The sequence below is a fragment of the Haliotis rufescens genome, unplaced genomic scaffold, assembly GCF_023055435.1.
Source record: "Haliotis rufescens isolate VD_foot unplaced genomic scaffold, xgHalRufe1.0.p SCAF_20, whole genome shotgun sequence".
Lineage (NCBI taxonomy): Eukaryota > Metazoa > Mollusca > Gastropoda > Lepetellida > Haliotidae > Haliotis > Haliotis rufescens.
In genome coordinates this window covers 17,790,606-17,804,942 of record NW_025963891.1, presented here as the reverse complement: position 1 = coordinate 17,804,942, position 14,337 = coordinate 17,790,606, and the positions used below count along the sequence as shown (strand labels likewise).

At 46.8% G+C, this 14,337-nt stretch overlaps 1 protein-coding gene across 1 annotated transcript in view; it reads left to right on the top strand.

Moving 5' to 3' along the window:
- The window catches only part of LOC124132817 (fas-binding factor 1-like), a 53,421-nt gene that overhangs the window by 18,621 nt on the left and 20,463 nt on the right, over positions 1–14,337 (top strand). The window contains exons 12-16 of the mRNA XM_048400901.1: positions 6,247–6,732; positions 8,681–8,788; positions 9,432–9,517; positions 10,462–10,664; positions 12,663–12,860. Of these exons, the coding sequence (XP_048256858.1) occupies positions 6,247–6,732; positions 8,681–8,788; positions 9,432–9,517; positions 10,462–10,664; positions 12,663–12,860 (1,081 nt within the window). The remainder of the gene's footprint in view (positions 1–6,246; positions 6,733–8,680; positions 8,789–9,431; positions 9,518–10,461; positions 10,665–12,662; positions 12,861–14,337) is intronic.

Genomic DNA, 14,337 nt, shown 5'->3' with positions numbered 1-14,337 from the left:
CCCCCTCCCACACAGTCGGCACGTGACCCGGAAGACATGACGTCATGTCAAAACTCATAACTGCTTTGTCAACCACATGGATCGGACGTGAACTGTATCCCTCAGTGGAATTATTAAAGCTTTCTTGGTCCTGACTTTCTTTCGTTTTTCTACGACAAAAGTCTGCTGTATTACCTTTGCCTTCATTATATTGTTAATTGGTTACATTTCTCGCTCGGGTTGTGACTCTCGTCACGGTTTTTCCGAGCGTATTGTTGTTTCCCGCCATTTTGGTTTACCGCCATTTTTTCCCGCCCTGTTGCGATTCACTACGTGTCCATGTACTTTCGTGTTTTGTGTCTTGAATTCGCTCTATGGTTGGAGTTTTACATTAAGTTTAATGATTGTTTTTGGCGTGTTTGAAGCGTAATTGTTTGCTCTTATTAACTTTGTAACAAGAATAAGTTATGTTGAGTTACATTATGTTTCACGTTGTGTGTTTACACATCGTTATGTTTTTTGCTTCAATTCCAGTATGTCTCGCTGCTCTCGCTGCCGCGGGAATAAATCTGGACGGGACCCCCACCCCTGCTGCCTGGACTGTACAACCCCGTGTACCCTCACAGAGCGTTGCAGTTATTGTAGTCCCCAGTCGCCAGTCTCCTTCACCGCCTACCTAACGGAAACGATTCACCCAGCGTGTGCGTCGACTCTCCAACATGTCATCCAACGTAGAGTCTGCCTCCCACGGTCTCCTACACCACCCTTACACCACCCTTACCGTCGTCTGCTTCGACATCATCGTCTGCAGCATCGCCCGTTTCGGGTTTCCTGTCACCTCTACCATCTACGACGACAACTCCGGCGCCTCTTGGTCCGGCGCCTCCGATGTACCCGGCGCCTCTTGGTCCTTCGGCGCCTCTTGGTCCGGCGCCTCCGATGTACCCGGCAACTCCGGCGCCTCTTGGTCCGGCGCCTCTGATGTATCCGGCGCCTCTTGGTCCGGCGCCTCCGATGTATCCGGCGCCTCTTGGTCCGGCGCCTCTGATGTCTTCGATGTATACGGCGCCTCTGACTACTTCGGCGCCTCCTACTTATGGACATGCCCTTCCGTCATCGTTCATGGATCCATCTTGGATGCAAGCTTGGATGCAGTCATTGTTTGCGCAAGCTCAACCCACCTCAGCGGCGCCGACGGTGCCTCCTGCGACGCCGGGGACGCTGACGGCCCCGACTACTGTTACTTCGATTCCTGCGGCCCCCTCCACATCGGGTGCTTCTCGGTCTCGAACATTGTACACCTCGTCGCCTCCGACTGTTTCTCGGCACTCGTCCAAGTCTGCTCGTTCCCGTCGTCGCTCTCGTAGTCGCTCTCGTAGTCGCTCACCTGTACATAGACGACGACGTCGTTCCTCCTCCTCGGAAGGATCATTTCGCCCCAATTATGACCCTCCATCTCCCGAGATTGATACACACTTGGGCCTTTCACAGGTTGCTGATTGGTTGCCGGACCGTCTGGCCTCCGTCGCTCCCTCCCCGGGCTCTGATGTGGATAAAAAGTTGACGATCTGGTCTAATCCGACTTCTCTACCACCCGACCCAATGCTCACTGACCTGGTTACGGCGTTGGACGAGGACTTCGCTAAGTTGTCCCTCACGCCGTCGTTCAAGGCTCCGCGTTTCCGGCGGGAAGATTTCCCCGTCCACTCCTTCGACGTGGCCGACGGTGCACATATCCTTGACGAGGACTTACATCGAATGACCGGGTCTTCCCAGTCCGTCACCATACGTATGCCGGACTCCCGACTCGCTTTCGTGGAAACAGAACTGCGCCCTACTTTGAAGCCACTATCTACACTTGCCTCATCTGCCAGAGCCATTGACCAGGATCTCGCTGAATCCAATCCTAACAGGATCGACCACTTGCGCACGGTTATGACATTCCAACTTCGCCAGATCGATCACATGCGCAATCACCTGAGAGCTGCGCTTGCGGAGATCACCACTACTCGACGGTTGGGTTACTTGACTTCCACGGACTGGGATTCCGAATTCAAGCGTTCCTTACTACGACAACCTTGGTCGGGTCCTACCCTTTTTAATGGTGCTATCTCCGCTACCCACACCCGAGTCTCCAGCTTCGCCAGGGATGAAACTGCTCTCAGAGCCTTGGAGCATGTAACACACCAATCAGCGGCCAAGTCCTCCAAAGGCAACTATAAACCACGCCGTTCCTCCCTCAAGGTCGTCTCCAAACATACCTCGCCCTTTCGTGGGACAGGGCGTGGTCGTGGTAGAGCCCGTGGCACTTACCAACCCCGAAGGGATCGTCGCCCCGGCAAGGGTGCCGATTCCACCTCAAAGCGTTGACCAGCGGGACCTCAACGACTGGGACCTCCCACCCCCAGCCGTTCAGGTCACCGACACACCTGTGGGTGGGAGACTAGGCCGGTTTTGGAGAAACTGGTCCATACTGGAGGACCCATTCGTCACCGACGTCCTCCGTCAGGGGTACCGGCTCCCATTGTCTGCGCTGCCTCCTCTGACGTCTACTCCGTCAACAGCCGCTTATTCACCCCACCAGCTTCGGCCCCTTCACGACAGCATCGTTTCCCTACTGCAGAAGGAGGCCATAGAGATCGTACACGACCCGGCTCGACACCCAGGATTTTACTCTCTGGTGTTTCTGGTGCCCAAGAAGGGGACCACCAGCTGGCACATGATACACAATCTCTCCACTTTCAACCGGCACTACCTGGAACGTCCTCCCTACTTCCGCATGACGACGTTGCGACTGCTCAGGATGAGAATCTCAGCTGGCGATTCCCTGATCAGCCTCGACATCCAGGACGCCTATCTTCATGTACCCATCCACCCCAACGACCGGCGCTTCCTCAGGTTCTTTTTCAATGGTACCCATTACCAGTGGGCGGTCCTACCATTTGGAATTTCAACGGCCCCGTGGCTTTTCACATGGATCACCCGCCCGGTCGCCGCCTACCTACACCTGAGGAACATCAACTTCGATCCATACATCGACGATTGTCTCCTCAACAATCGGGACTCGGCGTTGCTACTGCGTCACAGGGATTTTACCCTGCGGCTCTTCAATCAGTTGGGTTGGATCGTCAATCAGACCAAGTCGGAGCTGACCCCATTGTTCCGTCTGCAGTTTATCGGGGGCCTGTTTCTCACGGATCAGGACCTCCTTCAAGTCCCCAGAGACAGGTGGTTGAAAATCCTCGCTCATCTCTTCCCTGCCCTTCAACAGGCTCGAACTCTCCGCCAATGGCAGGTTCTATTGGGTCTCCTCACGTCGGCTCAAGACCTGACTGCCAGAGGTCGCCTCCAACTCCGTCCAATTCAACAGTTTCTCGCACCCTTTATCCGGCAGCAGGATCCGGAGTCCCTCATCGTCCTCCCGGTCCACCTCCACCCCTTTCTCCGATGGTGGACGGTGGAATCGAACGTCTGCGGCGGCGTCTCCTTGACCGCGCTACAGCCCTCCCTCCACCTGTTCGTCAACGCATCCACACAGGGTTGGGGGGCTCATCTGGGGACTCAAACAGTTGCAGGGCTGTGGTCCGGAGATCGACTCCACTGGCACAGCAACAGCCTCGAACTCGAAGCTCTCATACTGGCCGTCTCCCACTGGCAGAGCATTCTCCGTCACGCCCAGTTGACCATCTCCACGGACAACATCACCGTGGTGTGGTGTCTGAGGAATCAGGGTATTCTCCACTCTCAGTCCCTGCTCAACCAGACCTTCCGATTCTTCGACCTGGTGGACCGCTTAGACTTGCAATTCCTTGTTCAGCACATTCCAGGTTGCAAGAATGTTCTGGCAGACGCTCTGTCCAGGCCGGACAAGGTGGCTCCCACCGAATGGCGACTCCACCCAGAGATCTTCACAGTCCTTTGTCAAACGATCGCCACTCCAAACATCGATCTGTTCGCCACGTCTCAGAACTGCCAGCTGCTGACTTACATCTCGCCGGTCCCGGATCCGGCCGCTGTAGCAGTCGACGCCTTCAGTGTTCCCTGGGAGGGATTAAGCGCGTACGCTTTTCCGCCTCCCGCTCTCCTTCCCAGGGTTCTTCAAAAGATCCAGGCCACTCGACACTTGACACTGATTTTGGTCGCGCCTTGGTGGCCAGCCAGAAGTTGGTTTGTCGACCTCCGAAACGTCGCCAGAGACAACCCTCTAGAACTGCCAGCGTGGTCCAACCTTCTGCTCCACCCACACAGTCGGTTGCCCCACCCAAGTCCCGCTCGGTTTCATCTGCACGCCTGGCACATCTGCAAAAAGCCCTTGGAGCCAAGGGCTATTCGACTAGAGCAGCCAAGGCTATTGCTTTCGCCCATCGTCCATCTACACGGGAACTATATGATGATAAATGGTCCTCGTTCCAGGCGTTCTGCTCTGACAAGCATCAGGATCCGATGACGGCATCCCCGCAGTTCCTGGCTGAGTTTCTTCTGTACTTGTGCAGCACGCGTGGATTAAAAGGCTCTACCATCTCCACGTACCTGGTCGCCATTAACTCCGTCCTTGCCATCCCGGACGACCGGAGAATGACGAAAATTCCCGAACTCCAGGCTATGCTGCGCTCGTTTCGTCTCGACGACCAGAAAGCCAAGTTCAGACCACCTGCGTGGGATCTAAATGTGGTCTTAAAGGCTCTTCGGGAGGCTCCCTTCGAACCACTCCACACGTCTTCCTTTTACGACTTAACGAAGAAGACGGTGTTTCTACTGGCCTTGGCTACGGCCGCCCGGGTTAGTGAGCTCCACGCCCTCGACGTCTCTCGGGTCAGGTTCGAACGCGGGACTCATGGAGCAGTTCATCTTGGGCTGTGCTGGGACTTCATCGCAAAGAATCAACTCCCCGGACAGCCTGATAGATCCTTCACCATCCCTCCACTTTCGTCGATTGTGGGTGCCGACGACGTGGAGGAGCTTTTATTATGCCCAGTTAGGGCCCTGAAGGTTTTCCTGCGACGATCTAAAGCCTGCCGTAAGTCTAGGAAACGCCTTTTCCTACCGGTCTCCCCTTCGTCGCTGTCGGAGGTCAGCCGGAATACTATCTCCCTGTGGCTCCGGGCGGTCATCCTCCAAGCTTATAAAGTCGGATTGGACCCCCCCAAGGCTAACAACCCCCACGAGATTCGGGCGGTCGCGTCTACCATGGCTCTGCACAGTAACTGTTCCCTCAAATCTATCATGGAAGGCTGTTTTTGGCGTTCCGACACCGTTTTCACCAACCACTACCTCCTTGATGTAGCCTTGGAAGATGTCGCTGGCGTTCATAGCTTTGGTCCCCTGGTGGTAGCTCAACAGGTCACCAACCCCCGACGCCACTGATTCTCCGTTACCCTGAGCGGGGCCCGTCGAACTCTCTGGTGTTTGTCACCACAGATTAGAGGGCTCTACTGCGTTCCGCATTCGCTCTTAGGTCAGTGCTAGTTTTGGCATTCCCGCCTCATACTATTTCTGTCACCTATTTCGGGTTCCCTCTTTTGCATCGACTCTCGTTTCCTTTGACAGGAATGGTCGCTGGTGTTCCGGTCATCTCTTGTCCATGCGGTGCGATTTCATCGGACCTTTGTCGAGGGTTTTTCTTCTGGCTCACATCTGAAGGTATGCCCACCGGCCGTGCCGTCTGATAAAGATGCAATACGGAGTAATGCAGGATAAGTTAAAAAAATTAGTAAAATCTAAATATTTTTTACATTTGTATACTTATCCTGCATTACGAAGTCTAAGTGCCCCCCCTGCGCTCCGCTTCCTCCCCACGAAGTTTCCGATGTTATGTTAAAGCAGTTATGAGTTTTGACATGACGTCATGTCTTCCGGGTCACGTGCCGACTGTGTGGGAGGGGGCACTGCTTCCTGGACAGATGGAAACAACTTTCTTCAGCAGCTGGATCTCACACAGTTCGTCTCTCTGTCAAAGACAGCAGTAAATGCAATACGGAGTAATGCAGGATAAGTATACAAATGTAAAAAATATTTAGATTTTACTAAATTTGTCTCCAAAGAACTTCAGTAATTAAAAAAAAATTGACTTAATTAAAATACTTGACTATGCTACCTTGGTACTTCACAACAGACAATTATTGTGCAGGAATCATGGCAATTATTTTCAGGCCATGTGATGTTTCTCAACGATCTATACACAACATTCACTCACTCATCCTACCTCACACTAATGAGTTGAAATTGTTATTAAATGGGAAACATTTTGATTGACTCGTATGTTTCTAGATTTCAGGATGACGATCTGTTTGGTGAAGATAAACCAGCATCTAGAGGGCGAAGTCAGTCACCAGGGGGCTCTGCTAAGGTCCCAGATGGAATGGATTGGTTGGACTTTAACACAGATGATAAACCTGCCTCACCAGCAAAAACAGCAGATAAACCAACAGATTCCAAACCTGCTGAAACAAAGTCAAAATCTAGTCCATCTGACTGGTTAGGGTTGAAAGAATCCGAATCCAGTGATGAGGACTTCTTCAGACCCAAAAGAACACCTCCACCATCTAGCCAATCAGGACGCAGGACACAGCCACCTAAGGCCGAGCCTAAGAAAGACAAAGCAGATGACTGGCTAGGACTAGCTGACAAGAAATCTGAGCCAGATAAGAAAGAAGTCAGTGACAAGCCAGTATTTTCTGGTATGAGTGATTCAGCCAAACAGAATGACGACTATCTAGGTTTGGGCAAGGAGGTGGACCTGGATGATATTCTCACGTAAGTAGTAATTATTGAGCTTCAAGCAGATCTACCTTTTATTTGTGACCAAGAAATCAAAACTGCATTCACGATAGTGTATCTCCTTGGTGTCAGAGTATCTTTTTGTATCTTGCGTATACGATTTTGTGTCAAGAAACGGACTGATGATACTACAGGTATCACAATACATCACATCAAACAGTAAGAAATGATGAAATCACTGAAATGCAGCTTTAAAACCTTTCTTCATACATTTATTTGTGGCGGTCAGGTAGCCTATTGGTTAAAGGGTTCCTCGTCACGCCGAAGACCCCGGTTCGATTCAAGACATGGGTACAATGTGTGAAGCCCATTTCTGGTGTGCCCCGCCGTGATCTTGCTGGAATATTGCTAAAAGCGGCGTAAAACCTCACTCACTCACTCACTCACTCACTCACTCATTATTTAGTGTTATCTCAAAACATTAACTATTAACACCACAAGAAAAAAAAACGTTTTAAATGAAGGGATGGTTATTAAATGTAATAGTTAGTCGGCTTATCCTCGGTCACTATGGACCCGTGAAGATTCCGGGGTAGAATAGGTCTTCAGCAACCCAAGCTTGCCGTAAAAGGTGACTATGCTTGTCCTTAAAGGGCGACTAACGGGATCGGGTGGTCAGGCTCGCTGACTTGGTTGATGCATGTCATCGATCCCAATTGCGTAGATCGATGCTCATGATATTAATCACTGGATTGTCTGGTCCAGACTCGATTATTAACAGACCACCGTCATATAGCTGGAACATTGCTGAGTGTGGTGTTAAACAACAAACCAAATCAGTCACCATGTCCCCGTGTTCTGCCATGCATACAGGTGGCGCTATGCTACTTCTGCCATTATGGGAGGTAACCATTTGGTCCTGTTTCATTAATGGTGTATCGCCATTTCACATTCTGCCGATTCCAGTATCGATGATATTGTAGATATCGGTGAAGCATGATATCAATTGGTTGTGTTTTGCCTGTTGGGATATCAGGTTCCTAACATCCCATGCTTGTTACAAGAGGGAATTGGGTGGTCACAATGTGTGATCATAGGTCATTATACCAGATGGCATGGAACATTTCTACTCCATTGGGATTCCAGGTTAGAATAGGTCCAAACAACCTATTCTGTCGACGTGGTCAAGGCCTAAGAGGCAATAAAAGGAATAGTGGTGGAATATTCCTGACTGTGACGTTAAGCATTATTTATCATGTTTACTGACAGTCTTTTTACCTGAATTCTTTCTCTGATTAATAACTGGGAGTAAATCTAATGTAATTCTGAAGACATTTGATTAACAACACCGTTGTTTGCTTTTGAATATTTCCATCTGTAATTCATCACGGCTTGTGTAGTCAAGTTGTCATAGACACAACTGTGCAGAGTTGCTGTTCTTGATGTGCCCGAAACATATGATGGGGTTCAATCCCAGATTTGCTCTGTTTATGTCTCTAGGTTCGTCAGGACCATACCAGTATTTGTGAGTTTTTACCAAACTGGTCAAGGACCCGTGAAGATTCCGGGGTAGAATAGGTCTTCAGCAACCCATGCTTGCCGTAAAAGGTGACTCTACTTGTTGTAAAAGGCGACAAACGGGATCGGGTGGTCAGGCTCACTGATTTGGTTGATGCATGTCATTGATCCCAATTGCGTGGATCGATGCTCATGATATTAATCACTGTATTGTCTGGTCCAGACTCGATTATTTACAGACCGCCATCATATAGCTGGAATATTGCTGAGTGCGGCGTTAAACAACAAAGCAACCAACCAACCAACCAAACTGGTCAACTTCTGAAACCTGCATCACTGGGCTTTTTCCCACATCATGCTGGCAGGCCGGGATATAACTGGAATACTGTTCAAAGAGGCGTTAAAGCAAACTCACTCCCTTGATAAACCTGTAAGCTGCCACACTGATGAGCATCTCTGTCCCCAGGTCCAGGCCTGATTCCCCTGCCTTCAGAGGTCAGACTCCTCCGGCCTTCAACAAACAAGATGACCGAAACAAGGATCTCTTCACCCCTCCCCCTACACGAGGCTCTGGGTAAGACTGACGACCATTTTAAAGTTTCAAAATTTGAATAAAGAGGAACTATGCCAAACATTGTGCATTACCATGTGATAATTACAGGTATTTGTGAAGCTAGGGACAGCATGGATCTGACTTCGGTATGTGAAGTGCCTATGACTTGCATAATCAGGGTAATTAAGAATGAAGTCAAGGGGCCTTTGTCATTACTCAGAATCTCAAATTGAAAGTTGAAGGTTTAGAGGGTTCCTAGATTCAAATACTGCAAGGGTAAATGACAAGGACATCAGGACCGACTTTAATTTCACACGCTGTCATAAATCATAGTAGTGACATCCTAGGTTGTCCAGGGATTGACTTAGGCCGCGATTCCACGATATTCTCGCATAGTTGTCATAGATATCTCATCAACATTCATTGAAAGTTGCATAGATTTCTACATCTAACTGCTTGTATTGCTTAAATAAATTCTACCATAGCAAAATCTCATCACAGTCTCGCCAAATCTCATTTCTTTGGACCAAGGGAGATATTTCTCTCAAAGGTAAAAATTTCCAGGATGATCCTTGTTTGTCATGAGTCTTACTTTGGATTAATTGATTTTCTCTTTTGGTTTATTGATCAAATATCAGTTTTTATTCGAGTACATTATCTTCAGTTCATCAGCAAAGGAGGAATCTCACACCAGGCAGACGCGACCGACGACTGATACAAGAACTGAAGATGGATTCATGAGAGGCAGAAGTGAGTAATCTTTGAGATACAAAAGACAGAAATATTGAATTCCCTCTCATCTGACCCAATGAATGAGGCACAAATGGATGAAATGTATCAATTTGTGCCCAAAACTGTTGAGTCTTCTTGTCCGAACCTGTATCTTGACATCACTTTCAGTAGATAGTTTAGTCATTATCAACTGAGCTGATTAGATCAAACAGAAGTTTATTTGACGAGTCTTTGGACAGATCTATGTAGTCATATCAATGAATAAAATGTTTAATTCATCTAGAGATAACGTTTAGATTCTGTTGTAAAATAGGTCCCCACTACCCCGAGAGAAGAATATTGTTGAATACTGCATCGAACTCACTCACTCACTCACTCACTCACGCACGCACGCACGCACGCACGCACGCACGCACTCACTCACTCACTCACTCACTCACTCACTCACTCACTCACTCACTCACTCACTCACTCACTCACTCACTCACTCACTCACTCACTCACTCACTCACTCACTCACTCACTCACTCACTCACTCACTCACTCACTCACTCACTCACTCACTCACTCACTCACTCACTCACTCACTCACTCACTCACTCACTCACTCACTCACTCACTCACTCACTCACTCACTCACTCACTCACTCACTCACTCACTCACTCACTCACTCACTCACTCACTCACTCACTCACTCACTCACTCACTCACTCACTCACTCACTCACTCACTCACTCACTCACTCACTCACTCACTCACTCACTCACTCACTCACTCACTCACTCACTCACTCACTCACTCACTCACTCACTCACTCACTCACTCAGATGGCTCTGTGAAACAGGTTCCTGAACCACATTTAAGCTATATCACAACGCCAATAGCTAGGGATGTCATTGATAGAATAACAGCCTGTTGTCAAGCTCCTGAGTAGAAATGTTCATAATAACTTTGTACGTAGAGGGAGCAGCAGGCTTTTCCCAACACCGGACACTGGACAAGGAGGATGAAGTGGACATGGGTCAAGCACCAGGGCCTCCCCCTCAGGCCAAGATCATGTCCCAGGTGTACCAGCAGCAACCCCTCAAGAGAGATGTCACTCAGTATGCTGGGCCCGCTCACAACATGGCCACAGCAGAACCTGCAAAAGAAGTCATTAGAAAGGTGAATTGAATTATGTCTTTGTTTTGTCCACATTTGATCCAGCTGCATGTTAATTTTTACTTTGAATCAATAACTTTCTTCAGAACCAAAGTAACTGAGATCATTTAAAGTTATTATCCTCCACCCCAACGAAGTTGGCAGTGATGTAGACATTATCTCCATCCGTCCATCACGTTTCGTTTCCGGAGCAGAACTGGGAAACCATTAGAAATGACTTGGTACACACATTTACCTTATGGTGAAGATATGCCTTTTGCTATTTAGGTTTCCCCTGCATTTTTAATATATCTTATATATATATATTTAAATTTGGATTTTATCTCTGAACTGATTGGAAGAAGTGACCTTCATATCCTGAGCAGGACTCAAAAACTATTAGAGATATCTTTATGAAACTGGGTACACACATTCACCATATAGTGTACATGTGCCTTTTGCTATTTATGATTCCTCCAAATTTTTCTTTTATTTCTTTTAATTTTCATAAATTTGGACTTAGTCCCTGAACTGAATGAAAGCAGTGGGTTTCATTTCCAGAGAAAAACTGGAAAATTATTAGAGATATCTTTAAGAAACTTGGTAAAAACATTCACCATATAGTGTAGATGTGTCTTTTCCTATTTATGATTCCCCCCAATTATTTTGTTTTTAAATAAATTTTATAAATTTAATGAATTGAATGGAGCAGTCTTAACAATTTTAACAGTATTGTTATGTACTTCCCTGTGAAATGTTGTATAATATCAATCTAATGCTGTAATAGAGTCTTTGTTCTTTAAAGATTTTAAAATGTTTTGTTTTCTTATTTCAATTAAATGGAACACCAGTGAGTAGACACTGCAACAAACAAAGCAAAAAAGGATTCATAGTAGATGTATTAGAAATTTTCACCAGGTTTTGAGGGGTCAGCATGCTCACATCTTAGGGCTGTAACAATACCTGCCTGTATGACAATGCTCTACAGACCCGTGAAGATTCCAGGGTAGAATAGGTCTTCAGCAACCCATGCTTGTCGTAAAAGGCGACTATGCTTGTCATAAAAGGCGACTAACGGGATCGGGTGGTCAGGCTCGCTGACTTGGTTGACGCATGTCATCGATCCCAAATGCGTGGATGCTCATGATATTAATCACTGGATTGTCTGGTCCAGACTTGATTATTTACAGACGGCCGTCATATAGCTGGAATATTGCTGAGTGCGGCGTTAAACAACAAACCAACAAACCAACAATGCTCTACAATACAGTTCATGATATCTAAATGAGTGAATTGTGCTCAAGGAACGTGCTCATGGATACAAAGTATTCTTAGCCTTCACGTACTGGAAGATGATTATAACCTTTGTTTATCTCTAAAAGTCCAGTTTCCACCCTTTCCAAGCGAAGCTGGAATTTGGGGGCTTGATTGTAGCGCCACCAGTGGCTATTACGAATTATGTTCTTTCTATGTCCCCCCTACTGACCAATCGGATTCCATCTCTCATATCAATTGCATTCGCTTCAAACAAAATGGCGGCACCCAGTCAAGACAATTTGATCGATGATCAAGGTATATATTGTAAGAGAACAGGTGTTACTTCGCGAAGTACATCAAATCATGTGAGCACCTTGATTAAAAACATTTTGGAAATTATGTCGACGCCCAGTTGACAGTACACATCCTTTGCAAATCCTGCAGTTGACTGAAATCTGTACCTTGAAATCCATGTTGTTGATGAACCGGATGTCGATTTCGTTAAGCGATTTTGATTGGACTATGCATAGACTCATTAGTCCATCAAAAATTTAACTCTCCGTAATTGTTGCCTAGTTCAGCAAGGGTGGAAACTGGACTTTTACAGTCAGTTAACTCGCTTGTCTTGAGGAGATGTAGACTTTCACATTTGAGCATCTCTGAATTTTTCAGGACTGTGAGTCTGAAACCATGCATGGATGACTGATGCAATTGCTTCATTGTTTAAGAACTGCTTGTGATGTGTGAAAACTGTATGTTTGGCAGGGTTCAATAGTAACCACAGGCCCAGGTTACAGTCAGTCTCTTCAGGACTTCCTGGAGGAGCCAGTTCCCATGCCCAGTCAGCGACAACCCCAGCAACATCTCCCGGACTTCCAGCAGCAGCAGCATCTGCTACAACAGCAGGCTCAACTACAGCGGATGATGCAAGACCTTCAGTCACAGTACCACACCTCTCCACAGGTAGTAAGGATTTGTCTTCGTCCCAGTAACAGAATATATTTGGAATCAGTATCAGTTTTGTTATGCCCCAACAGGATATTATGTGAGACAGCATCCTTTACCCCTGTGTTGTTGTTTTGTTGTTGTTTTTTTAGCTCCGCACTCAGCAAAGTTCCAGCTATATGACGGTGGTCTGTAAATAACATTCTGGACCATACAATCCAGTGATTGACATCATGAGCATTGATCCCCGCAATTGGGATATGATGATATGCATCAACCAAGTCAGCGAGCCTGACCACCCGATCACGTATGTCGCCTCTTACGACAAGCATATTCGCCTTTTACGGCAAGCATGAGTTGCTGAAAACCTGTCCACCTGGATCTTCACAGGTCTTTACCCCTGTGATTAATTGTTGGTGTAAATTAGAGTTATAGGAATGTTGCTTTTAGTCAACCAATCAAACCTGCATGCTATGAAACTGATAGGAAGAAAAGTAACACAGCCTTTCACAATGATGAGTGGACACTTAATTTTGGACTTTGTTAAGAAAATGTTGGTAGGCAGAGAAATTATGTTAATATTGGGCCACTCGAAGGTTATCCTGAGTGTTATGCCAGGAATAGATATGATTGAGTAGTGGAAACACGTACACCTGGTACTGATGATGATGATGATGATATGTACAGTGTGGCCATTGTGTCCAGTTCATGCACAATCCCATTAAAATCAGATCTTAGCTCTCACTACCGCTAAACGAAGATCTGAGGACATCCCATTACGGGTCATGTCAAAAGAACTGTTTGTGAACATTGACCGACCAATGAAAATGACACACAAGAAGTCAACATTAGCCAATCAGAAAGCAGCTTTTATTTTAGCTTTACGGCTCAAGTTTCAAACTGGCGACTTCCAGAGTATGCTTGAAAATATGTTGAAGTTCTCGGGTAAAAAAAATTTAAAACTGAACAAAAGAACATTCTGGAATGTCTAATATAAGGTTGAGGTTGTATGGCAGTACTTCACACGTGCTATGCAACGTCTCTTCCTAAAGATGTTTATCCCATTGAAGCGAGAAATAGACGATGATTTTGACGGAATCAGTCGTACAGCCCGAAACCGTCATTCGAAATACCCGTGTTAACCTTTTTGAGGTTGCATGAATAGAAAACACATTCCGACAGTCACTTTCCTGATCTGGTAAGCGATGTTCTGATTGGTCAGATGAATGGTTGTTCTGATGTGACCCGTAATAGGTGTCCTCAGATCTTTGTTTAGTGGTAGCGAGAACTAAGTTCTGGTTTTGATGAGAATTGGTTCATGCCTAAGTCAGCTGGGTTCAGGGGGTGGGTATTGGGGTACAGCTTTGGGTAGCGAATTGTGGATCACTCCCAATACCACCAACCACACAGTTTTAATTATTTAATTTTCAAGAATAATTTCACAATTAAGAATTGCACAATAACATTTATTAAATTACAAGAATATAATTATTCT